We start from the raw sequence: 26,487 nt of genomic DNA on the forward strand, positions 1-26,487 counted from the left end.
TCTATGAGTGGGGACTGCACACAACTGTGTGATCTAGCCAGAGCGCACACATCATGTTATCAGCATTGTCTTTAAGAAATACTGGCCTCTGTACTGTTCAAGCTCAAACCTGGTGGAATTAACTTCCTAAAACCGGTAAGAGGTCTGAACAATGGGCTCATGGTATCAACCGCATAACTGCCACTCACCTTCATGTTTGTAATCAGGTTCAGATTCTCGGGTACCCGAGGGTTAATCGCAACAAGCAATCCGTCGTACCCATTGTCCTGAAGCTTCACTGCTGCTCCCAGGAAAAGAAGTTCTGGACTTAGGGCAAACAGAAGAGTCACAAGTTTCAGCCTGTGGACAGGTCCTGGGTTACCCCTGTGGGTCATGTTGTAGTGAAGTCTCTGGTATACTCACAGGGAGCCTGCTGGGTACCTTGAGTCAGGTGATCAATGTGGAAGCAGATGGCTTCTTCTTGAACTTGGAAGGCCTTACAATACATGATGAAGGAGTTGCCTTCTTTGAAAAATCCGGGGTGGATCTATCTGGGGCATGTCTCTACAAGTTGTTCTCTAAGGCAGTAGCACTCACCTGTTCTGTGGCTAAGCTTCTTTTTGAATCATAGTTAGAAAAGAAACCTTCCACCACTTACTAACTTCATATCTTCTCAGAAGGAAAAGGGGAGTGGGGCAAAAAGGAGCTTCAGAGCAAGGGCCTGGTTGCATGGCAATCGGAGCGCTGAATTCAGTCTGCTACAGTCCATCCAGGGACCTCCGTGATTTTTCTTCCCGAGTCCTTGGTGACTTCCTCCATCAGCACACTTCCCTTCTGCACTCAGGACACTGTGCCCATTGTGAGATTGATTCCCTTGCTTGCTTATTTTGAAGATTTGGAAATCTTCCATATGCCTGTCCCTAGAGCCCTGGGCCAGGCAGTCCGGGCAAGCTCTGAGCTGATGGCTGGGGTTAGGAGACCAGATACCCCCCAAGGGAGGGCAAAGTGCCAGGAACTTGGATGCCGTGCAGGCCAAGGCCTTTCCCCTGGCCCCAGTGCCCTTTCTCCTGGTGCCAGGGAGAAGAATGGATTTCTTTCTAAGCAGGGCTCCCTTGGGGATAAGGACTTGATTCAGTCAACCTGTATCTCCTGTAACATCACAAGATGAAGTAGCAGGCTTCCCAAATATTTTATGCCTTGTTTATGATCTCTGATAACAACACAATGCTGTGGAATTTGCAGTTGAACCCTTTTAAATGTCATTCCCTTGATGCAGACATCATTTTTACTCCTGCTTTTCAAATTCTGATAATTAGCCAGTGGGGGAAGGAAAACATGCTTTTATTGAATGGTGGGTTGTATTATCCCTAGCTCATGAGTGACTGTGGTGGCTGAATAAGAAATGTTTCCCACAGACTCAGGTATTTAAGTACTTGTTCCCAAGCTGGTGGCCCTGTTTGGGGAAGCTTGGGAGGTACAGCCTTTCACTGGAGGTAGGCTTTGAGAGTTTAAAGCCCCATGCCATTTACAGTTTACTCGGTCTACTTTGTGTTTATATTTGAGGAGCTCTCTCAACTTCTTGTTCCTGCAAACATGTCTGCTACCCTCTGCCATGGCATACCACTATAATGTATTCTTGTACCTCTGGAATCATAAGCCAAATGAACACTTTTTTCCTTTTTATTTATTTTTTGAAACTTTTCTTCCTTAAGTTGCCTTAGTCATGATTTTTTTAATTTTTTTTTATTTTATTTTTTAAATTTATTTTATAATTTAATTTAATTTTACATATCAGCCACGGATTCCCTTGTTCTCCCCCCTCCTGCCCCCTTCCCCCCAGACTACCCACCATTCCCATCTCTTCCATGGCAAAGACTCCCTGAGGGTTGAGTTCAACTTGGTAGATTCAGTCCAGGCAGGTCCAGTCCCCTCCTCCCAGGCTGAGCCAAGTGTCTCTGTATAAGCCCCAGGTTCCAAACAGCCAGCAGATGCACCGAGGACAAGTCCCGGTCCCACTGCCTGGATGCCTCCCAAACAGATCAAGCTAATCAACTGTCTCACTTATCCAGAGGGCCTGATCCAGTTGGGGGATCCTCAGCCTTTGGTTCATAGTTCATGTGTTTCCATTCATTTGGCTATTTGTCCCTGTGCTTTTTCCAACCTTAGTCTCAACAATTCTCGCTCATACAAACCCTCCTCTTTCTCACTAATTAGACTCCCGGAGCTCCACCTGGAGCCTAGCTGTGGATCTCTGAATCCGGTTTCCTCAGTCATTGGATGAGGTTGCTAGCATGACAATTAGGGTGTTTGGCCATCCTATCACCAGAGTAGGTCAGTTCGGGCTGTCTCTCGACCATTGCCAGTAGTCTATTGTGGAGGTATCTTTGACATCATGAGGTTTGCAGGCAAATGGATGGATCTAGAAAAAATCATCCTGAGTGAGGTAACCCAGACTCAGAAAGACAAACATGGTATGTACTCACTCATAGGAGGATACTAGATGTAAAACAAAGATGACTAGACTGCTACTCACAACTCCAGGGAGGCTACCTAGAAAACAGGACTCCAAGAAAGACACAAGGATCGCCCAATGACAGACAAATGGATGAGATCTACATGAACAACCTGGACGTTAGTGGGGGTAATGAAGGGCAAGGTTTGAGGGAAAGAGAGCTTAGGGGAGCGGGAGATCCCAGCTGGATCAAGAACAGAGAGGGAGAACAAGGAATAAGAGACCATGATAAATGAAGACCACATGAGAATAGAAAGAAGCAAAGTGCTAGAGAGGTCCACAAAAAGCCTTAGTCATGATGTTTTATTACAGCAACTGAATCAAAGCTAAGGCTCAGAAAACCTAAAACCCTTTAAAATTGGTAGTAGTAGCATAGTGCTAAACTAAGAGTGAGGGACTTCAACTTGTGATGTTTATCACTATATCATGTTTTCTCCTAGTTATTAAATTATATTTACAAAATGTCCTTCCATCAAAGGTGTTCCAACCTGTGGCCTATGGAGCTATGTAGATGATAACATCTGTGTCAATGTCAAAAGGTTGGACCTGCTGACTAGCTCCAAACACAGCGATGGCTATTGTGAATCTTCTCCAAAACCAAGGGAAAGCTTTGTTTCAGCAGAGAGCACAATAGGAGACCTTCAGTCACTTGTACATTCTGCCTGATTGTGACCCATTTCTGAGGGCTGCTAGCAAGTGGAGAGTGTCAGGCCAAGAAAAAAAAAACCTACCAGTGCTATCCATGTGGAGGTCACACTAAGTCTGTGTTGTGCTCTAATGAGCATCTTCAGGATAAGTTTATTTCATTCTTCTTTCCCTAAAAACTGGAGTCTTATGAACCAGGGCTTTGGGCTCCTGTCTTTGGCCTTGCACATGATCATGATAGCATGCAGTCTTTAGCCAGTTCGTACCATGTATGCATTTCACTTACTGTATTAGTCACTTATCCTGTTTCCTGTGATAAAATGACTGACATAAACAATTATAGGAGAAAATATTTATTTTAGTTTGTGGGTATCTAAGACTTCAGCAAACATTTTCTTGATTCCATGAGCTTGGGAAGAACACCACAGTAGCAGAGTGTGCCATTCAGGAATGTCTTTTTTTCCCAGCCGACAGAAGGCAGAGAGGTGGGGACTGAGGAGCTAGCATAATCTTCAAAGGTGTGACTTTGGTTACTGGCTTCCTTCAGGTCGGCCTCACTTCCCACTGTACCCAGAATTTTCCTAGATAGTACCACCAGCAGGGGACCAAGGATTTAATACATGAACCAGTGAGAGATATTTCATATTCAAGCCATAACACTTTCTAGGATCCTCATTTTCAAAAATAAATATTATTAACATCTTCATTTTACAAATTGGGATCAAAAGTTTAAACAGCATCTGTAAGAGAGAGAGAGAGAAAATGACATCCACCATTTAGGTTGGTTGATAAGAGTGTTCAAATGCTTACAACAGTCCTTAACATACAGAAAGTGACATTTAAATATTAGCTATCACTGTTATTATTGCTGTCATGACATACAACTCTTTTTTTCTTCCTCTCACTAATACTTACTGCTCACAGACTCATGTACTATGGTAAATGCTTAGGATCTCAAAGAACCAGGCTGGATCCTGTCCCCAGGGAGCTCAGAGCCTAGCAGGACAGATGCCAACTTATGAAGGGTAAGCCTCAGAGGCACGTGCAACACATTGGAAAATATCTCTCTATGGCTCAAGACAGGATGAAGGGAAAGCGTCTCCGTTTAAGTTGAGCTGGGAAGGATGAGTAGATGGTAGGTGATATAGAGAGCATGGGGATGGGGGAATCTCCTGAGCAATCACCCTGGAGTGTAGGGCCACAGCCAGAGAGCCCAGTAATAAGGTGCAGAGCTAAGAGCCAGCTGCAACATTGGGAGATAGGGAGGGGATACTTCCCTGATGGCCTTTTCCTGAGAGTCCCCTTTTTTACTGTTCACTAGCTTTTCCTTCAAATTCCAGCTATGGACGAAAACCCTTGCCTGAGTGTCTCCATGCTATGAAGATATCTGTACTCTCCTTAGATGCACTATCTTGAGTCCATTTACATCACATACTGATGGATTCCTGTGGTGGCTGTATGAGATAAAGGACATGTTTACTTTTGCTTGGTACTTTCCCAGCACCTAGCTCTGTCAAATCTGAATAAATATTTGTTAAACAAACAAATGCATTCAGGAAAAATAAGAGCTAGATCATGAAGATATAAAACGCACGCCCCCATCTCTCTTTCCTAGAAAAAGTGCCTTCTGTTCAGGAAAGTTTTCCCTTTCATTCCTGCCTGACAGATAGCTCTTAGGTCTGTGTTCCTTTGGGTGTGCTGGAGAATGGAATGTGGATTACTGTGTGGCTGCCAAACTTGCTCACCTGCAGCTCACATCACATCTTGCCTTCTGAGGCTCCTTCACAGTGTGGGTTTTTTCCACTGGCTTATGTGGCAACTCCCAAGGGCAACCAGGGATGGTGACTCAGTGAGCAGGACAAAGCTCTTCATTTTAACTTTCCTTCCAGTTTATTTTTTTTATGGCAGTCTCTTGTGCTTTTAAGAAAAAGTAATTCCAGCAGTAAAGCAACACATACAAAAACGAAACCTATAACTCATAAGAAGTGCATCTTGACGTCACTTAAAAAATTACTCACTGGATGAGAGAACAACTGAGGACTATGTTCAGTCTCTTTTAGTTGGTAGTTAACAATGGCTGTATCGGGATGCAGGTTTGGAGGGTATTCACTCTACTGAATACATGTAGCTTTGCAAAGAATACCGTAGGTGGATAGTCTTGTCCAACTTCACCTGGTTCAACCCAAGCAGGTCTTCTGGGGCTTTGCTTACCTTGCACTGATAGTTTAGGCTTGGCACCCATTCTTGTCTCTCTACTTTCTATCTCCTTGGTTCTGGACCAAATCTTCCCTCTGGTCACTGTCCTAGATTCCACTTGTATCATCTGTTCCCACGATTCCTAGCCACTCATTCATTTTTCTGAAGGTACCTTGGGAATCACACCCACTTCGGAAACACGGATCTGCCCTCTGGAACCCTCTTTGCTGTCAGCATCCGTACCGGGGCCAGGCCAGGTACTGAGATCTTTCTACTACTTTCTCCTTCACCTGGCTGCCTCTACAGGAGATTAAAAACAAAAACAAAACCTGGGGAAAGCGACTTGGCCAAGTAATTAAAAATCAATCCTGAGCAGTGTTCTGTTCTGATGAAGTGACTCTAAGTGAACAAGTGATCTTTTTGTGTCCATAGAGTTGATAATGTCTGATGAAGTGAAAAAAACAAAAAACCTGAGAATTCAATTTCCAAGGGCTCATTTCAGTGTTGTATGGACTGTACCATTCTGCTCTGCTTTTATCTGCTTTCAAGAAAATAAGTTATTCTATTTCAGTAACTCAAGAATCAAAACCCATCTTTGTTCACAGTCTGGTGTGCTGGCCAGCTTGGCCTTTGAGGACCTTTGTGTTTCTTTTCATGGAGACTATTGGCACACAGCGATGGGCAAACCAGTGAAGTGTCTCACAGATGTCAGAGAAGAGAGCAGAAGTGAAGTCTTTAGTCAAAAGCTTTGGACCCTTTCTTCTCACTTTGGTTTTGACCGTCCCATTTAAGAGGAGAAAATACAGTTCTCTGTGGCAGAGATACAAAGCTCATGCAGCATTTACAAAATTTATCAAGTTAGAAATGAGACAAATGATCAACCTAAGAATGTAAAACTTTGCCAAGGGATCAGATAAGAAATTCCGTGCCTTCCTGATGATTTTTTCTTTAAATTTATCTTCATTTTCAAAGTCAGGGGACACGGTGGATCCATACACCTGTGGAAAGCCGTTTAGGCTTGAGTCTTCACACCGTGGTGATGGAGAGCATGGGGTGAAGTGAAGCAAGGGCAGAGATGAGCCCAGCAGCAAAAAAAGTGGTTCTCACGTCTGCTTACTGAGGAGCTGGTGACGAAGAATCCCAAACTGAACGGACAGGGGCATGTTTCAGGGCAGACACAGGCACTGAGTTTGGATCCTATGGAGAGTTTCCCACAATAAAGACCTTGGAACTTCAGAAATGATTATAACCAATATGTTTGTGTAGTGTTTTTTAGGTTTAAAAATAATTTCTTACATTTATTTACTTAGTGTGTGAGGTTGTGTGTGTGTCTGTGTCCGTGGCGTGGTGTGCATGTGGAGGTCTGAGGACAGCCTGTGGGAATCACTCCTCTCATTCCACCATGTTGGTCCCAGGGGTTGGACTCAGATCCTGAGGCTTGGTGACAAGTGCCTTTGCCCACTGAACCATCTCACTGGCCCTGCAGTTTTCAAAGCAGTTCCCCACACCTTACTTCACAAGGCGCAGGAAGTTATGACTTGCCCTTTTGACTAAATTAAAAATCAAATATAGGTAGTTATATTTTCTAAGGGACATTTAATGAGATCTGCCTTGAGTTCAAGAGTAGGACTGAGGTCATGGGTTCTCTGAGTAATTCTGTGAAAATCAGTAGAATGTACCATGTCGTGGGAACAGCAGGAAGTGTTGTTGCACTCATTCTCTATGGAAGTCTGATCACACCAGTGAAACTCTCGAGGCTTGGATCCAAACGAAGAGATTCACTTGTTTAGAATTATTTTCCCTACGTTTCTTGCGAACTTCACTGTGGAAACAACTTACCAACGAGAGAGAGAGAGAGAGAGAGAGAGAGAGAGAGAGAGAGAGAGAGAGAGAGAGAGAGATTATTTTTGTCAAAATGAATAGCTAATAAGAATTACTATTAGCCGGGCGTTGGTGGCGCACGCCTTTAATCCCAGCACTCGGGAGGCAGAGGCAGGCGGATCTCTGTGAGTTCGAGGCCAGCCTGGTCTCCAAAGCGAGTTCCAGGAAAGGCACAAAGCTACACAGAGAAACCCTGTCTCGAAAATCAAAAAAAAAAAAAAAAAAAAAAAAGAATTACTATTAATAATTTAATACAGAGAATTGGAGAAATGGTATTAAATAGTACTCATTTGAAAGTCAGGCATAAAATTAGATTCTATTAAATACTGCTACATCTGTTTGGACCTGGTAGAATATAACATCATGTCTTGGATATCAGATGTTGTTATTATTACTGTAGATATTTTTCAAAGGTGAAAAATAGAGCAGAAGCATAAGGGGATTTTTAAAAGAGATGAAAACTAACCAGATGGACTCGGAAGCAGTACACAAAGGCAGTACAAAGTTTCTTTCTACTCTCCAATTCAGTTTTCTTTCTGCTCTGACGCTGCCCTCAATGTGTCCCTGACATCCCAAGGCTTCGCCAGATTCCCTGCTGCCTCTAATCATACCAAGAAGCAGTAGCAGGTCATATTTGTTTTCTTTCCTCTATTTTTGTTCTTAGTATTTCATTCTACCCAGCCAGTCTTGTGAACAGTCAGCCAAACAGTTTTAAAAATACCTCTCAGCATGTATCCTTTTGTTGTCCCAGAGTCCCCCAAAGACCATCAAGAGACCAAATCCAATAGAAAAGCAGTCTTTTTACTGTTGAGAGTTAACCCAGGCCTCTCCGTCTGTCTGATGCAGCAACAGAGCAGAAAAGACCCTGAGTAGCAATGGGGCAGGGTTTTTAAAGCGGGGGTGGGGGTGGGGTAGGGGGTGGTGGTGGTGGCTTGGGGTCTACAGACAACATAGGAACAGATTCAGGATTGGTTTATGTGAGTGGCAATCATGTTAGTAACTATTAATTGGCTAGGGTTAGTTGGGGGTTACAGTTATCCATTTTTGGGCAGGCCTGGACAGGTCCCAGGCTTTGTCCTTGAGCTGCCACGGAGGCTGGCTGGCCTAGCATGTACTGACTGTGGGCGTTGGCTCAGTGGCCCAGGCTCAGTGTGTCCTATCTCCCTGTCCCTGCTGGCAGGGGCATCAGTGATTGTCTTTTGTTCATGGCCCTCCCAGAAACTGAGGGCATCTGCTTGGTCCTTTCACTTTATCACAGACTGATTCAATTGTCCCCTTTATTAGATTTTAACAGGATTGGGCCTGGGAGATGACAAGTGAACACAAGAAAATCACCTACAGCAAAAGCCAGTTAGAGTGGAGTATGCTGGGCAGTGGAAGCAGCAAGAGAGGCCCTGCCTTAGCAAAGTGCAGCCTGTCCTCTGCCTCCACCAGAACTACTGTGTTCCCAGTGATGGGCTGTTACCTGGAGCTGTATACTAAAAATATGCTGTCTCTCCTAAGCTGCTCTTTGGTCAGGGTGGTTTATCCTGAAACAGAGAGAACTAGAACAGCTTCTTAGATCTTGAATTCACAGCCTCAGGCAAACTGAGAAAGTCCTCCATGGTGCAGGGTACTTAGATCTCTAACAGAGGTACACAAGTCAACATTTACTGATGACATCATAAAGAAATTTATTTTAAACCAATTCTTTTTGTAGACACATAATTGTATTTCTTCTTAAAGGTGAAACCAAATTTGCATATTGAGATGGACACACGTACTTGTCTAGCAATCCAATCCGAAGATACATTCATTTGACACTTACATGCTGAGAAATGACAGTGGGAAAATAAAATCATTGTTTCCCACACTTAAACCAGCACTGGCAGAACTGCCTTCAGTGAAGGACCACTATTCAACAAGCAGTAGCAAGCACCCCACTGCTGTGGAAAGAGTGTTGTTCCTTCCTCCCCACCACTTCTCAATGTGTTGGCACTTAGAGATGGGGCCTTTGGGGACTGATTAGATTACAGGTGTAGTGTCCTCATGATGAGACTGGTGCCCTTAGAGAAGATAGGTGACATTTTGCTACTTCTCTCAATACAAGTGAGAATAAAGCAAGAAGGCATCCATCCATCCACAAGCACCAGAAACAGACATCTCATCAGCAGCCAAATTGGTTGATTCTTGATTTTGGACTTCTGAGATTCCAGAAATGTGGTAAACAAGTTTCTGTTGTTTAAACAGTCTGCTATTTTGTTATGCTTGGCTGAATACCTACTAACACTCTATCTAGTAACCGTGATGTAGATCTGTTCTGTGAGAACTCTATGAAAACCCCAAACCCTGTTACTTTGGTGTCTTCTCCAGGACTAAGTGGTCTGACATATATTGTGTTATCACCTCAAAACCGAACTCCTTTCACCTTGCTTTCCTCTAGGCACTGTTGCTGACTAGGGTCCCTCATAGTGTGCACTCATCTGGACCCAAGACAGGACCTTAAAATGCTGGAATTCACATGTCTGGCACCTTATTGGAGTGACTGAGATAGTGAGAATTTGGCCAGATTTTGCTTTTCTATAGGATAATTAGATTTTTTTTTAGCTGCTAGCTGATTTCTAAGAGGAAAAAAAATAACTTGCAAGACCTCTTAATGCCACATTCTCCTCGTAAATTTTCAAATAAGGTAATTAGGTTCCATTTTTGTGCGTTTAGGGATTAGGGAATTACTTGAAAACCATTTTTTTGAGAAAATTTATGTCACCACCAAGCTGTCCTTTAAACTGCTTTTTTTATTTTGCCAAAATATGATGTGCACTCATCAAGTATCTTGAACCTATTTGTTGCCCTTACATATCTGTCCAAGAGGGAAATAGCCAATGGGATGTACTGCTGCTGCCTATATTCACATGCATGGCCAATGAGTTCAACACATACTAGACACTTGTTTAGATTAAGTTTTATATCAGCGGTCTATGTACCATAACCTGTTGGTCAAATCCAGCCTACTACTTACTTTTATTAATAAAATTTGATGAAAGCACAGCTGCATTCTTATGTGTTCTCTATTTCCCCATGGCTTCTTTTGTGCAACAATGTGGAATTAAATACTATAACAGGGGCAATATGATATGGAAAAGCTAACATTACTATTGGACCTTGAAAGAAAAAGTATGCTCGCCTTACAGCTTCATTATATGCAAATCCTTGAACTGTAATCTTATAGGAAATGTTTGGAGAAACTGAGGTCTTGTGATGGCCTAAAGAGTTAGTTTTCCGTTTGTTTGATTTGTTTAGTTTCTTTCAGTTGAATAGTAATAGAGCACAAAATTTTCTATTTGCTTGGCAATCTCATGCTTACAATCTCAGGAGGCCTAAGGATCTGGGTTTCAAAGTCACCCTAGGCTGCATAAACAGTATAAAGCTAGCCTGAACTACACGAAACCTTGTCCTAAACCACCAAAACAATGACAAGAAAATGAAATCTTATTTTGTAAAAATGCACCATCAGGTCTTCCTTTTTCTTCACTAAGATCTTGTTTTGCTGGCTCAGCAGTCTAGAACTCGTAGCAGCTTTATTATATGAAGTATTTGGGACCTGAAAGGTATTTTGGAGAACATGCTGGCTCTATCACTTAAGAGGGAAACCCCTGACGCCCAGGGAAAGGCCAGGAATCATGCCATACACCGGAAATGAGTATTTTTTTTTTTAGTCATGTTATCTTGGCTTTTTTCAAATTCCTCCCGCAAAAGCAGAGAGGGCATTTTTTCGATCCAGTGTCAGGAGGCTCGGAATGGACCTTTCTTCCCCGCCAGGATGACGGCGGTTGAGATTTCCGGGTAACTGCACACAAAAGCTATACTCTTCATCAAAGCAACACCGGAGAAACCGGAGCCGACAAAGCTCCCCGCCGGCCACGCCCTCTCGCTCCCGCCAATCACAGCAGGAAGGGCGCCCGCGCCCCAGAGCCCTGGCCAATTAGCTCCGGCGGAGCGGGGGGCGGGGCGTCCGTTTCCAGAGAAGCCAACGGTTACTAGCAACGTTTGCTTCTGCCGTGGCGACGCCGCCGCCGCCGCTGCCTGTCCTGGAGACACATCGGCTTCTTGCCTCACGCGCCCCGTCCTCCCCTCCGGCCTTCTCCTCTTCCCTCTGCGCTCTCTGTCCGCCGAGGCGATCCAGGGCCGACAGGATCTCAGAGGACTCTCCGGCCATTGTAGGTAGTGGCGGCGGCGGCGGCAGATGACGTCACGGCGACGTGTGGACGCGTTCGGGGGCGGGCTCTGAGCGCGGGCCCCGGTGACCCTAGGAACCTTGGGGCGTGGGGTAGGAGGGTTACCCGGAAGTGAGACCTCTGATGCCCACCCTGCCTGGACTTTGGGTCCTTGGTTCTCAAGCCCACCGCTTTCATCCGGAGGAAGGCGGCCAGGTTGCCGCGGCTTTCCGCGGTGTGGTCTCGGGATTTGGGGTGGGGGGATGAGGTTAGCTCGTGGGGGGCCTGTGCAGAGTGAGGGTCCGGGTTTTGGGGGTGTTGACACAGTGTCTTCTTAATCTTGAGCCTACCATGGCAGTCCAGTTCTTGACATGCCCTGAGTCATGTCCCATGTACCCTCAGGAAATACTACCTTCCAGCCCCACAGGAGCCCCCCCCCCAAGAAAAACATGATTGACATAAGGTAGAACGTGGTAGAAGCCAATGTGCTTTCAGTCCCACCTCTGACATTTAACCATCTGTGTGGTCTTGGGCACATCACTTTTTTGGCTTCCGTTTCCAAACTTGCAAACTGAGAATAAATAATACAGTTGTAATAAATGATATTAAACACAAGTCCATATAGGTGGCACTGAGTGCCAGAGGTCAACTGAGTATCCACAACCAAACTGTGGCTGCTGTTGGGTTTCCAAAAGGCCAAGTTTCTATGTCACCCTAGGCCTTACAGTGTGTCAAGTGTTTGAGGGGATGAGGGTCCGGAGTAGTTAAAGGATCGAACTGCAGAAATCCTGTCTGCTTTTAAAATACTTTTGGCTTATGGTAAAACAAGTACCATATTTTTAATTTTTAATAGCTAGGTATTATATCGCTGTTATTATTTGCTGTTATATGCTGATTCTACAATTGTTGTGTATTAATAGTTTAGTTTTTGTTCTTCAAGCATCTCGAGATCTGAACAAATAGCTTTGTTTATTTATTAGTCACTTTTGTTAATTTCGTACACACAACAGAAAGATGAATATATAAAACAAATAACCATCTGCTGGGCTGCATTCTCTTGGAAGCCACTGCTCTCCCTCGCCCCATCCTCTAGCTTAGCAGTTCTCAATTTATGACTACTTTGATAATGACTTCTAAAATTTCCACAAAGAATAAATATGTCCTAAAGGTTGTTCTGTAAAATCAGTTCTGATCAACTCAGGAAGCTTGTAAGTAATTTTAAGAATAGGTTGGTTAATTCAGGATAATTACTTAAAAAGGAAAAAAATGGGAAAATGTGAAGACTGCCGAGAAAGCCTCAGCAGAGTGAACCCAATGGGTTCTAAGTTTAGGGGATGGGGGGCAAAAGAAAGACGAAGTCCACTTTTTCCTCTGCACGTTACTGTGACTGTGGTCTGTATTCTGTTCTTGTAGAAGAGAAAAATAAGGCTCAGTGTGGCTAGTGGTTAATTGATTTTCCATGTCCTGGGGCCAGTAAGATTTAAGAAGTGATATTTCATGGGTCATAATCATTTAGTTTGATGGGCTATCTCTGGCCATCTAAGAATGGTTAGGTTTTGTTTAGTCTACTTGTTCTGAGATTAGATAGTGAAGAAGAATTAGAAACATTTTTAAGAGTTTTCTAAATTATTTTTGGTACCTGAAGGGACAGTTTTAAAAAATAACTTACATGTAGAGCGATTCATTAGAGCACCACGGGCAAATGATGTGTTATATTTATATATGGCCACTTCTCCTTGAACTTCTCCTGATGCTGTTCTAGCACTCTATTCTTTGTTGCTGTTCTAGCATTCTCATTCCTTTGTTACGTTCATGTGTTTATCACCCGTGAAAGCAATTTTTAATTGATTTCTTCAAAATATTTTCTGAGAAAATATATTGACATTTCATTTTTAGCTCTGTGTTCTAGTTTACTTCATTGTTGCTGTGGTAAAATACTGACCAAAAGCAACTTGGGAGGAAAGGGTTCATTTTTACTTACAGGTTACGGATTCAAGGCAGAAACTGAAGCACAGACCACAGAGGAATGTTACTTAATACTTTGCTCTCCTTGCCCAAAGACCAGGCAGATAGTTCCTCAGTTGAGATTCCCTCTTCCATGTGACTAATTTGTTTGAAATTGACGAAAACTAACCAACACAATTGACACCCTGTCAACTTGACACACAGACATACTACTATTAAGCCATAACCTTTCCTTTCTTGTTTATCCCCAAGATCTTTTGTTAACATTGCTATATAAAACATAATATACTTTTAAAACCCCATAGTCTTTAAAAGTCTAAACATTTTAAAATGCAAGGTTACTTTAAAATCCAAACAATTTATATACTTTCTTATTCCAAGAGCACAGAAACAATCAGATCAGAAACCAAACTCCAACAGTATAAATAACTCATTGTACTCAGTGTCTGGTATCTGGGACTCATTGGTGATCTGAGCTTCAAAGGGCTTGCATAGCCAAACCTCTCCAGTTCTGTCATGGGAAGCTTATCTTAGGTCAACTCTATACCACACATACTGCTGTCCTTGGTGATCATCCCATGGTCCTAGCATCTTTAATATGCTGGGATCTTAAATGCATCTGAGGCTGCACTTTAACCATTTTCTTTCCATGTCTTTCAATCCTGGTGTCTCTGTGTGACTGAGGCTGCACTTTCTCCAGTAACTTCTCCTGGGCTTTCTTTAGGAACTCTGACCTTGACTAATGATACCAAGCTTCAGTTTCTATTCGTGGATCCTTCAGTTCTGGGGCCTCCACTACAACTGAGGCTGCTCTGTCACCAGTGGCCTCCTGGCCTCTCTTCAGGGACTCCAATCCTGCCACATGGTGCCAAGATTGACCCCTTTACTCCTTCAAAAAGGAAAACTCTAACAACAAATTACTAAGTTCATCTGCCAGCTTAAGATGTAGTCTTGGTCCCCCTGGACAATTCCACATCAGCAGCGGTGGTCTCTTCTTAATCACAGCTATTTTTTCGGCCTAATTCAAGTTAGCTTCTCTGAATCATAAATGTCATTCCACCTGTCACTCCCACCCCCATCATTTTGATAGGTTTATTTAGAAATCTATTTTCCTACTTTGCTCATTTTTACTTACCTGTTTCAAAAATATATTTTTTTCCACAATGGAGTCAAACAATATGCAACTATTTCTTTGATAAGTTTTGACTAGTTTCCAGAATACTGAGAGACAGAAGGCATCATTCCTACATGTACTTTGTGTTCCTTGCTGAGTATTTCATGGAATATTTTTTAATTTTTTTTAGTAGATGCTATTTATCTGGATGCTATTGTTTGAGGTCAATGAATTTTGTTTTTCAGGGATTCATGTTTAGCAAAACAAATAAAAGCCTGTGGAATTCTATGGTTCCTCTCCAGAGAGACTGATTTTTAAAAAAACATTTCCTGAATGGTCCAGGTGCCATGATCTTTATTTTTTAAAGCCATTGTCCCCAAGCATCCATCTCTCAACACACTTGTTGATCAAAATGGAACATAGTTCTGTGGTTATAGCTACATCAGCAGCTCCATGAATACCCTTGACAATTTAAAAAACTTAAGACTACTGAACTTTAAGTATTTACTTAAACTTGTATAGAATTGTGTCTAGATGATAATTAAAATTAACCATCACAGATCCCCATTTTTACCACACATTAGCTTTATTTATTTATCATTTAAGATGTAATTAATAATTGTAGTTGATGAAGCACAAAATTTTTGCTTTATAATTTGTCTTATGTACACTCACCAATAGCCCAGAAAGCTACATGAGAACGCACTTAAAATACTGATGCCACCAAAGTGGTTCTCATTTTATCAAGTATTTCCTAAGAATGGAAGATCCCTATCCTTTCATTCTGGTTTTAAGTTTTACTTCTAAAATATAGAAACCATTTTTCTTTTAATCACTCAGAAACGTCAGTCAAGGGACAGATAAGTGAAAAGCAGTAGCCTATTATATTCACTGAGAGTACTAAGTCTTTCATACTTTCCAGGCTTGCTTAGTACTCCAAGGCTTGTAGGCATTTAGGATTCAACTATAAATAGGACATTCTTTCTTGAGATTCCAGCCTGTGGAGAGATAAATATTTGAATACATGAATGAGTAAAAGATAAATGCTAATTCCCCATCGAAGGGCTGTGACAGTTACAAACCAAACAGATCCACAGATGTCTTTGCTGTGACTTCCCAGAGCACATTCCTCATTAGCCTGTGTTGGCTTTTCATGTGTTCCGTGTATTTGCGTTTTTTCTGGACTGTAAATATCCCCGTGTATCCTCTGCAGTTTGATGTAGTGACAGATGTTACACAACTCAGCAGCCAGAGATCCAGGGAGAGTGGTGCAGGCTCTCTAGACTACTGTTCCTTTTGAATTTTAGCTACTAAATATTTGTCTCTGTATTGTGTATAGAAACATCAGACAAAATTTAATGTAGTTTTTGCAGGTGTCCTGGGAGGTTTCTGAATTGCTAATCAAATATTGTGAATAGTTTCAACCTATCATTTCAACATGTACCTAAACTATAGAAAAGTTCTTGAGCATAATGTATTTTAATATGGAAATCTAAATCATAAATATTTGAAAGCAATGTAGAAAACCTTAAATGTGACCTTTGATCTTGCATGAACAACAACAAAAGAGACACACAAGCATTTCTATTTAGTTATGAGAACTTAGCCTCTTGTTGCTGATGTGTTAATTCATCTCTTTAAATGGAGCAATTTTGGAGGAATTCATGTATGAACAGTCACATTTTTATTTTTATTTATTTTATTTTATTTTTTATTTTTTATTTTTTTTTTTTGGTTTTTCGAGACAGGGTTTCTCTGTTTAGCTTTGCGCCTTTCCTGGAACTCACTTGGTAGTCCAGGCTGGCCTCGAACTCACAGAGATCCACCTGGCTCTGCCTCCCGAGTGCTGGGATTAAAGGCCTGTGCCACCACCTCCCGGCTACGAACAGTCACATTTTTAAAGTAACATCTTCAGGGCTAAATGAAAAGATTCTTGCTCATGTTCAGAAGTACTTTTAATTATTATTATCAGCAAAGAATAGTCTAGACCAAGCTGGGAATGGAATAAAGAAATACACCACAAAGGACTACTTTCAAAATAATGTCTTCCCTGCTCTGCAGCTGTTGTTGCAAAACACATTCAAAGGTGCGTTGAGTTTGTACAGTGCTAAGTGTACAACAGTGTCTTGTTGCCTAGGCCTGATGGAACTAATACAAAACCCGAAGTTTGCACATTTGTTTTCCAGTCCTATGGGTGATTATTGAAGGATTACTATAATACTTCCAGAAACAGATCAGTGAAGATATCTACACTTGGGGCTGGAGAGATTGCTCAGTGGTTAAGAGCTTACTGTCCTTGCAGAGGACCCATGTTTAGTTCTAAAACCCATGTAAGGTTGCTCACAACTGCTGGGTAACTCCAGGTGAGGCAACTCTGATCTCTGTGTCTCCAACCCCTAGGACTCATATGCACATACCCACTCACAGACGCATAATTAAAAATAATCTTAAAAAAGATTTTTGTACCCATATGTAATATTAATAGCAAACCTTTTGAAAGTGTGTATGGAAAGTTGAAATTGATAAATTACATGCAGTGCAATTTTGATACTATTTTGAGTCACTAGAATAGTGAGTAGCATATATATATTTTAAGATGAGGTTCACTATGTAGCCCCAACTGGCTTAGAACTTGTTGGGTAAACCAGATTGGTCTCAAACTCACAGAGATCTGCTTACTTCTGCCTCTCAAGTGCTAAGATTAAAGCCATGCTAAACCATGCCCAGGTAGCAGTTAAGATTTTGATATTGTCTTTGAAATGTTTTGTATATGATTGGGGTCTTTATATCACAGGGTAGCAAGAAGGAAAAAATTACTGAAATGATAAGTTTAATAACATATGTTCCCTGGCTTTCAGCATCTGTGGAAAAGTTGTTGCCGAAGCGCCTTATAAAAGAGAGTTACTGAGTTGATGGAGACACCTACTAGCGATGAAAGTCATCCCAGGGGACTCTTTTCATATCTCACACAGGAGAGAGGACCTGTTCCACAGTGTGCCAGTGAGAATCACCTCAGCAGGTATCCTTGTTATTGGCAGAGCAAATCTCATTTTCTAACTTCCAAATCAAGTGCACTAATCATTCAAGAATATCCTTTGCACATTTAGTATTCATTCATTAAAATATACCTAGCAATCTGATTATAAAAATACTTTCTTAGCAGTTTAGAGCGGTTGTCAGTCTTTTTATTGTTTGTTTGCTTTACTTTTTGAGACAAGGCTTCACTGCAGCCCAGGCTGTCACTGAACTCTCGGCTTCTTGTGTCAGCCTTTCTTACTCTTGGATTACAGGTGGGTGCTTTAAGTTGTTATTTAATGAAAGCAATAGAAAAGCCAACCCAATCCATTAATAATTTGTAAAGTGAATATTAATGCTTGGTATATTGTTGTATAGCAGATAATTATTATATTTTGCTTTGTTGAATTGGAAATTTACTTGTTATATTTGTGTGAATTAATATAGTAATAGTAATCTTAAAATGTCATATTGCCATTACAGGTAATATAGCTTCGCTTCTAGTTTATCTGGAGGAAAGTGGAAAATGGTGTTTCATCAAATGTAATTGTTGATTTTCTGACCATGATTTTGAATGAATGGCAGTTATTTATCATAAGTTTTTTACTTTAAGCCAGTGGTACTTAAGAATAAAATATTCTACTTGAAGTATATGTAAGATGCCAATAATTCTATTTGTGTGTGTGTGTGTGTGTGTGTGTGTGTGTGTGTGTGTGTGTGAGTGATTTGTGCTTTGTAGGTCAGAGGACAGTTTTTAGAGTCTGTTCTGTCTTCCCACCATGAGTTCCAGGTTCTGAACAGACCTCCAGGCTTTGCGACTTCACAGTGCCTTGACCTGTTGAGCCGTCTTTCTTGCCCCATCATCATCTCTGAATGAATTTTTATAAGATATTCTGTAAAGAAAGAAACAGTACTGAGTAATGAAGGGCGTGATTGCTCTCACAGAACTTGCTGTTTTGTTTATAATTATTGAAAAAGCTTCTTTAGAGTTAGTTATACATAGATTTTTATTTATTAAAAATTTAAAGACATATTTATTTTATATATACGAGAATTTTGCCTCCATATATGTGTGTGCATCACATTCATACTTGGTGCCCATGGAGGCCCAAAGAGGGAGTTACAGACAGTTGTGAGCCACCATGTGGGTGTGAGAATAGAACCTGGGTCCTCTGGAAGAGTACCAATGCTCATAACTGCTGAACTGTCTCTCCAGCCCTATAGATAAATTTTAAATGCACATAACTTATGATTCCATATAGCAGAATGTGAATAAGATGAGTTATTCTCTTCTCTGTACTCCAGGTCCACCTCTTTTTGCCTCTCTTCAGCCCATGTTTGGCCTGGATGCCTATAGTCCTGGTGATCAGGCTTCCCTTAGGAGCATCTGTAAATCAAACCCATGTCAGTCTGGAGGCAGGCTTGTCTGTTCTTGTCTTACATTAAAAAGTCTCCAGTTTGTGTGTTAGATGTAACTGAAGGTTTATTTTTCTGTTATTAGCCTCAAGAAAGACAACTTAAATGAAAAGACGGAGTTGGAGGCAGCGCTTAAGGAAGCTGAGTCGGCATCCTGTTCAGTAGAATTACTTTTGCCGTTATTTAAGAACACCGTGGAAGGAATTAGTTTAGAAAACGTGAGTGTTGGACTTAGAATGGCTAGTGAGATGGAAAGTGAGCATCATATTCAGATGACCCAACTAAGGACTCAAATCTTAACAGGAATGCCCACATATGGGTACATGATACCAAAAATGCGGGGGTGGGGAGAGACAGGACAGCATTCTTTATTCCTGTTGTTAACTCTGTTCTTTTCTTAAAAGGCAAACATCTCTCAGACATGCACCTAGGAAGAGACTAAGCTAGATACTGCAGGTTGATGCGTGACTTACCTGGCCTTGTACTAGAGAATGAGATTTTCTGAAGAGTTCATTTAAAACTAAAAGTGTGGGGTGGAGAGATGGCTCAGTGGTTAGCAGCACTGTCTGCTCTTCCAGAGGACCATCCCTAACTCCAGCTGCAGCACCTCTGATGCCCTCTTCTGGTTTCCATGGCCACCATGCATACATGAGGCACAGCCAAGCATGCAGGCAAAACACTCATTCACATCAAACAAAAATAAGTAGATCTTTAAAAAAGAAAACTCTGAGAGATACTGTTTACCTGTTTTCTGTGATGTCATTTGGAACAGAAGACGATTTTACACTTTCAACTAAACTTCACTTTGGGACAAGAGCAGATGTGCTCTGCGGTTTAGTGGAACCAATACTGCAAAGCTGTGGAGTTGTACAACTTATTTTATTTAATGTACCATGGAGTGCATTCTGACTACTATGTGTAAACTTGCCAGGGCTCACCAATACTACATGCAAAATAGTGATTTTGATTGATACTAGGAAACAGTTCCTCATTGATGATATCATTCTAATGTGTTTTACTTACTGTTGTCTTAACATGTATATGTGGGCTTCTTTTATTTTGTCAGGTTAATCTTTCTGCATCCAATTTGAAGAAGATTTTTGAACAGAAGGAAATATTATCAAAAGAATTAGACACTTTTAACCGTGTGAAATTAGCTTTAGAACAACTTATTAAACAGACACACTACGAACAAGTAAGGCTCCTGTGCTGAGTGTTCCCACGGTAGTGATGCCTCCTACTTGGAGGATATTTTAGTTCTCTAACTGTGAATCTTAAAATATTGGTATATTGAAATAGTAGTAATTCTTTGAATTTTTTTCTTTGAAATATAATGATTGAACTTCTACTTGCAAAGTCTAAAATTCTTACAGTTTAAGCTCTCATGTGTATCATTAGGTACCCCCTCCCCCGATAAAAGGTCCTATATGTGGTCTTTTTGTCTCACCATAGTATGAAATAGCACGCCAGCACGGCTGTCTCCTTCCTGCACCTTAGTTCCCATTGACTAACTGTTCCCACTGTCCCCCTTCCTCCTCCCCTGGCTACTCTCTCTGACATGTGGTAACTACCTTTTTACTCTCAGTTTCTATAAAATCAGCTTTTACATTCCACATATGAGTGACAGGATCTTGACTTTTTGTGTTTGTTGTATTTTACTTAACAAGATTTCACTTGTATCGATAGTAAAGCAGATGACAGGATTATTTTTTAAATGGCTGAACAGTATTCCATTGTGTATTTACACCTATATGTGCTATCCATCCACCAACTGATACATACTTAACTTGTCTAGACCAATTAGTATTCTCACCAAACAGCATGTATGAGTTCCCTGTCCTCCATATCCCTGCCAGCATTTTATTTCTCATCTTTTCATAACCTTTTCATACTCAGTCTGGTTTTGATTTGCTTTTGTTTGATGATCAGTAACACTGAGCACTGCCCTGCACCTATTAACCATCTGTGTCTTTTTGAGAAATGTCTATTTATATGTGTTGATGATTTAAAAGAATTTAGTATCTTATTCAGTTTATTTTAATTTTTATCTTTGTTCTATTAGCATTTATTAATTGTATTAAATAGTCTTTATGACATTTCAAAAATGTGTATAATGCATTTTGATCATTCAGTCCTCTATTACCATACTCTATTTCCCCTTCCCACTGCTAGAATTTAGAGTTATAATGCCTCTTTCTTTCTCCCCCCCCTTCCCCCCGGAGCTGAAGACTGAACCCAGGGCCTTGTGCTTACTAGGCAAGCACTCTACACTGAGCTAAATCCCCTACCATAATACCTCTTTCTAAACAGTATTCTGAGAGTCTTTAGAAAGTAGGTGTGTGTGTGTGTGTGTGTGTGTGTGTGTGTGTGTGTGTGTGAGAGAGAGAGAGAGAGAGAGAGAGAGAGAGAGAGAGAGAGAGAGAGAGAGAGAGAGATTTGTATATCACTAACCTATACTTTCTGAGGCATTCTTTTGAGATTAATTTAGCAAAGTAACTGATCAGAAATTATGTGAAAAATAATTTTGAGCACTCAGGCAAAAATTTTAACCAATAGAATTTGCACTGTGCATAGCATTGCACACATACACACGGTGCAGGATTACACACACACACACACAGTGCAGGGTTGCACATATACACACAGTGCAGGATTACACACATACACACAATGCATGATTGCACACATACACACAGTGCATGATTGCACACATACACACAGTGCAGGATTGCGCACACACACAGTGCAGGATTGCGCACACACACAGTGCAGGATTGCGCACACACACAGTGCAGGATTGCGCACACACACAGTGCAGGATTGCGCACACACACAGTGCAGGATTGCGCACACACACAGTGCAGGATTGCACACATACACACAATGCAGAATTGCACATACACACAGTGCAGGATTGCACACATACACAGTACAGGATTGCACATACACACAGTGCAGGATTGCACATACCATTTCAGAAGTGTATGTATTTCAGGTTCCACAAAGTCCATCTTCAGGCTCTATAAATGTCCACAGAGTCAAGTTAAGATGCCTTACTATTAGTTTCCAGAAATAGTTAATAATTTAAGGGCCAGGGATGCAGGTCAGTGGCAAACTGTGTAACTATCATATATGATGCCCTGGGCTCCCTCCTTGATGAGGGGAGGGAAGAGAATGAATATATGATATAGTGGAATTAGGACATCAAACTAAAAAGCTTCTGTATAAAGTAAGGTAACAGCATAGGGACAGTCTACAGAATAGGAGAAAATATTTGCAAGCTATACTTCTTGCAGAGAGTTGAAATCAGTAGAAAATGAACTCCCAAACTTGACAGACAATAGCCATTTTTAAAACAGAGAAGCGTGGTTCTAGACATTGATGTTTCATATCTCTCCCTCACAGACAGGAGAGAACTCGCCCAGCTTGTTGAAGGACCTCAGTGACAATGAAAGTGACAATAGTGTAAGTGTTTGTCCACCTGACAGCCATTCGTGGGGACAGTTTTTGCTTCTTTGTATGCTGCTTGGTTTCAGCCAGTATCATCCACATTCTGAGTTTTCTAATTCTAATTTCTAATGTCTTTCCTGAAGACTCTTAAGAAGAAGGTACTTGAAAAGGAGACCTATATCCAAGAACTTCTGTGTCTGTTTCAGAATGAAAAGGTAACACGTTTTGAGTTTTTAACCATGACTTATGTTTTGTTAGTATTGACCCCGTTCTCCTCCTCCCACTCCGTTCTCATATCCTCAGTTAGGTGCAATGAAGGCTTTTTGACAGTTTAGATCAGTATTAATTGTTATGTATCAAATAGAACATCTTAACTTTTTAAGGTTTTTTTTTGTTTAGTTTATTTTTATGCTGCTTGGACCACTTGGCTTAAGTCACCCCAAATCCTATATGCCTGGGTTGGGTGATGGGCCAGTCAGAAGACCACAACTCAAGTTTAGTCCCCAGAAACCTTGGAATTCTGGTCCTGGAAAGGCAGAGGTGGGAGGATCTCTAGGGCTTGCTGGCCAGCCAGACTAGCCTATTTGGTGAGCTCCAGGCCAATGAGAGGGCCTGTCTCAGAGGAGCTGCAGGATGGTCCTGATGATGACAACCAAGGTTGTCCTGTGATCCCACACACATGTCATATATGTGCATGTGTGTGTATGTATGTGTCCCTGTGCCTGTACACAGCTAAAAACACATGCAAATATACACATGCACGTTTAAGGACTATAAATTTATATTTTAATCTGTTTGGAAAAATTAAATAATTTTGGTATTTGAAGTAACATTTTGTACATACTTAAATTTTTATTTGGGAGGAGAGATGGGAAGGTTTATAGGAGATGATTAGAAGGTATTGAATACATGTGGGAGTTTCACATGCAATTTTATATGAAGTGCATTCATAGGGCCGCAGTGTGTGGAAAGGAGTGCTCTGCTTCACCTTCTGTTCAGGTGGACCCAGACTCCGGGCTCTGTCAGAGATAAAGAGACACAGGAACTTAGTATTTGTCTTTCTTTTCTATTACAGGAAAGTGCTTTGAAAGCAAATCGGTTTTCTCAGTCAGTCAAAGTGGTACATGATCGTCTACACCTCCAAATTCAGAAAAGGAAAGCTGAGAATGATAAGCTAAAAGAACATGTAAAGGTTATGAATATCCATTTTTATAGTTTAAGTAATAAAATTAATGAAGAACTAACTTTAACAGCCTTGCTTAATTGTGAAATTCAGTGATAATAAAAGAATGAAATTTTGGTGTTTCTGTGGAAAACACTTAATTTAAATCTTAATCATAAGGTGTCTAGCTTTCTGAATATTTAGGTCCATATCACTGTATGAAAATGTTTCCTTTTATATTTCAATTTAGGGAGAATGTGTGGAGATTTGTAGCAGGTCTTTCCTTATATTACTAGCTCTCTAATAATGACACAAGACTTTTTACTGATTATGAAAAGCTTGGACTTAGCTTAGGTTTGTTCCCAACTAGGGCTTAAAACTTAAATTAACCCATTTATATTAACCTGTGTCGGTCATGTGTCCGTTACCTCTTCTCAGTACCGTCTGTCCAACTTCCTCCGTGTTTGGCTGGTGAATCTTTCACCTCAGATTTTTTCCCAGAATTTCTTTGTCTGGAAGTCCCACCTATCCTCTCCTGCCTTGGCCATTCAGCTCTTTATTAAAATCAATCGGAAGGTGCCTTAGGCAGGTGAGGTTAAACAGAGACACATCGTCATACACTGTACAAAAAGATCACCCCAGCAGAGATTTTAAATCTTTTAAATCTTTCTCACCATACAGTTAATTTATGTTTACTGTGGACATTTTTGTAAATTATGGAAACGTAAGTTAAAATAACTTTAGGACACCAAAACTATTGTTAACATTTGGTTGCAGAGTATTCCCGTCTTTTTCCTTGTCTATATAGCCTTTTATGCATATTCTCACATGTATCTAATAGGCAATCAGTAAGTTGTTTCTTTTGTTACCAATTCTAATAATTTTGAAATGAGCTTAGTTTTTGTATGTAGAGCACTGAGACCTTTTGTATTTGTGCAATTAGAAGGAACGTTTGGTTTAAAAAGGTGCTCCCAGTCACAGTTGTTTTGAGGTCAGAGCCTGAGGGTGCTGTTACATCTCACAACCTAATTGGATCCACTATCTTATTTTTTTGCCAAAGGAAAAGAAACAGTGTTCCTACCTTCAGAGACTTCTACAGACCAAGGGTGAGAATGTCTAGGTAGACCTCTGTTTTTCTGAATCCTAGCAGACATCTGCAACTTATAGCACCTGCTTCAAGAGCTCTCCTTGTCCTTAAGTGGCAAAGAGCTTTTGCCTTTCTGAGGATAGTAAGCAGGTTTATAGAGGATGTCATTTGTTTTAATTAATTTTTTTCTTTTCTAATTTCATCCACGTGTCTGGTGTATTCTGATTACGCTCCACCTGCCTTCTCCGGCTCCCTTCTGTCCTTATTGCTCCCTCCCATCCCACTGCCCCCTTCCCTAGATACATGACCTTCAACTTTGCTTTTAGTTTAACCGTGGCATCTGTGTAGCCATTGGTTTGGAGCTGTCCATCAGAGCCTGGCTGGAGTCAGGAGTGGTAGCCAGCTGGAGGCATTGATATTCCCTCCGCTGGACTCTGTCAGTAGAAAATAGTCCTTCATTCTCCATACCTGTTCCTCCAAGAACCTTCTGCCATAGCCCTCGTGGATCCTCTTTGCTCTCTGCGTGGGTGATACAGGACACAGTGGTGCGCTGTGCCAATGCTGTGCAGGCATGGACAGGCAAATAATGGGATCCAGCCTGTCGTTGTCTGACCCAGTTCAGATCACCTTTCACGGTCTTACAGTGCCCTCAAAGAGCAGTTGATTTTTTTTTAATTCTAAATGAAATAATGAGTTATTTTCAAAGATAATTTTTAACAGTATTTTTTGTTTTTTTAAGTATACTTGATTAATCTGGAGACATAACACAAGGCTAAAGTCCAGAGCTCTGCTGTGACATCCCGTTTTGATATACGGATCCCTCAGCACGGCCACTGCTAAGGACAGTAAACAGGTGGCTTTAGGGCCTTGCTGTTCCGCTTTCCTCTCACACACACTTTAATTACAGTTTGACCTTATTTGTAGACATTAATTATATTATGTAAAATAAGTATATAAAATCTGGAATTTAAAGCTGTGAATAATGTGGTGGGAGGATTAGAATTCAGTTACTTGATTTTGAGTTTAACACATTTGCTTTTTAAGTGTAAAAACAATTCAGTCTGGCAACCTAAATCTCGGGTTTTTAATTGTTGTCATTCATTGGGCCTTTTAAAAATTTGCATTTTAAGTCTTTCAGAATATCCCAAAGATGTTCTGCAATATTGGATGCTTTGATCCAATTTTTCCTTCTAAATTCTTAGAGATGTCAGTTGGAGTTAGAATATTTTTAGAAGAGATAGCGAATAATGACCTGTGTCCTGCTGTGTCTGTACACATATGTGCACAGTGGGACGTATGTGTAGTCCGCTGTGTAACCTGTGGTGTATATGAACATAATGTGCACACTTCCTGCTATCTCATATGTGTCCATTCACTTGGCAAATGACTGAGGCTTTATTTTGAAACTAAAACTAATTTGCCAGTTTTATTCTATCCCTGGAATATTAAAGTGTAGGGTTTGAGAATTTCGTATATGTATACAGTGTGTTTTGAGTATATCCACCCCCAGCCACCTCCTCCCTCCGACACAAAACCCTCTTAACTTTATAGTCTCTTTTTTTTTTTTTTTTTTTTTTTTTTTTTTTTTTTTTTTTTGGTTTTTTTATTATTATTATTATTATTATTATTTTACAACACCATTCAGTTCAACATAATAGCCACAGAATCCCCTGTTCTTCCCCTCTCGCCCACCCCTCCCCCCAGCCCACCCCCCATTCCCACCTCCTCCAGATCAAGGTCTCCCCCGAGGACCGGGGTTGACCTGGTAGACTCAGTCCAGGCAGGTCCATTCCCCCCTCCCAGACCGAGCCAAGTGTCCCTGCATAAGTCCCAGGATTCAAACAGCCAACTCATGCAACGAGCCCAGGACCT

General features: G+C 41.1%; 2 protein-coding genes across 18 annotated transcripts in view; one reads left to right on the forward strand and one right to left on the reverse strand.

The window, feature by feature from the left end:
* The window catches only part of LOC102919505 (calcium-activated chloride channel regulator 2), a 28,408-nt gene extending 27,897 nt beyond the window's left edge, over nt 1-511 (reverse strand). For both annotated transcript variants that reach the window (XM_006984745.4, XM_042280048.2), the window contains exon 1: nt 189-511. In XM_006984745.4, coding sequence (XP_006984807.1) covers nt 189-374 — 186 coding nt within the window. In that variant the 5' untranslated portion in view covers nt 375-511. The remainder of the gene's footprint in view (nt 1-188) is intronic.
* Odf2l (outer dense fiber of sperm tails 2 like) overlaps nt 1-26,487 on the forward strand; it is a 97,302-nt gene that overhangs the window by 46,305 nt on the left and 24,510 nt on the right. For 5 of the 16 annotated variants that reach the window (XM_042280052.2, XM_076575105.1, XM_076575101.1 and 2 more), the window contains exons 4-9: nt 17,344-17,504; nt 19,002-19,134; nt 19,983-20,111; nt 22,322-22,381; nt 22,510-22,581; nt 23,442-23,558. In XM_042280052.2, coding sequence (XP_042135986.1) covers nt 17,398-17,504; nt 19,002-19,134; nt 19,983-20,111; nt 22,322-22,381; nt 22,510-22,581; nt 23,442-23,558 — 618 coding nt within the window. In that variant the 5' untranslated portion in view covers nt 17,344-17,397. Of the gene's footprint in view, nt 1-11,160; nt 11,410-11,516; nt 11,623-16,437; nt 16,572-17,343; nt 17,505-19,001; nt 19,135-19,982; nt 20,112-22,321; nt 22,382-22,509; nt 22,582-23,441; nt 23,559-26,487 lie in introns of those variants that run through there. The other 11 variants (XM_042280056.2, XM_076575108.1, XM_076575109.1 and 8 more) reach the window with 9 other exon arrangements.

This window comes from Peromyscus maniculatus, chromosome 6 (assembly GCF_049852395.1).
Source record: "Peromyscus maniculatus bairdii isolate BWxNUB_F1_BW_parent chromosome 6, HU_Pman_BW_mat_3.1, whole genome shotgun sequence".
Lineage (NCBI taxonomy): Eukaryota > Metazoa > Chordata > Mammalia > Rodentia > Cricetidae > Peromyscus > Peromyscus maniculatus.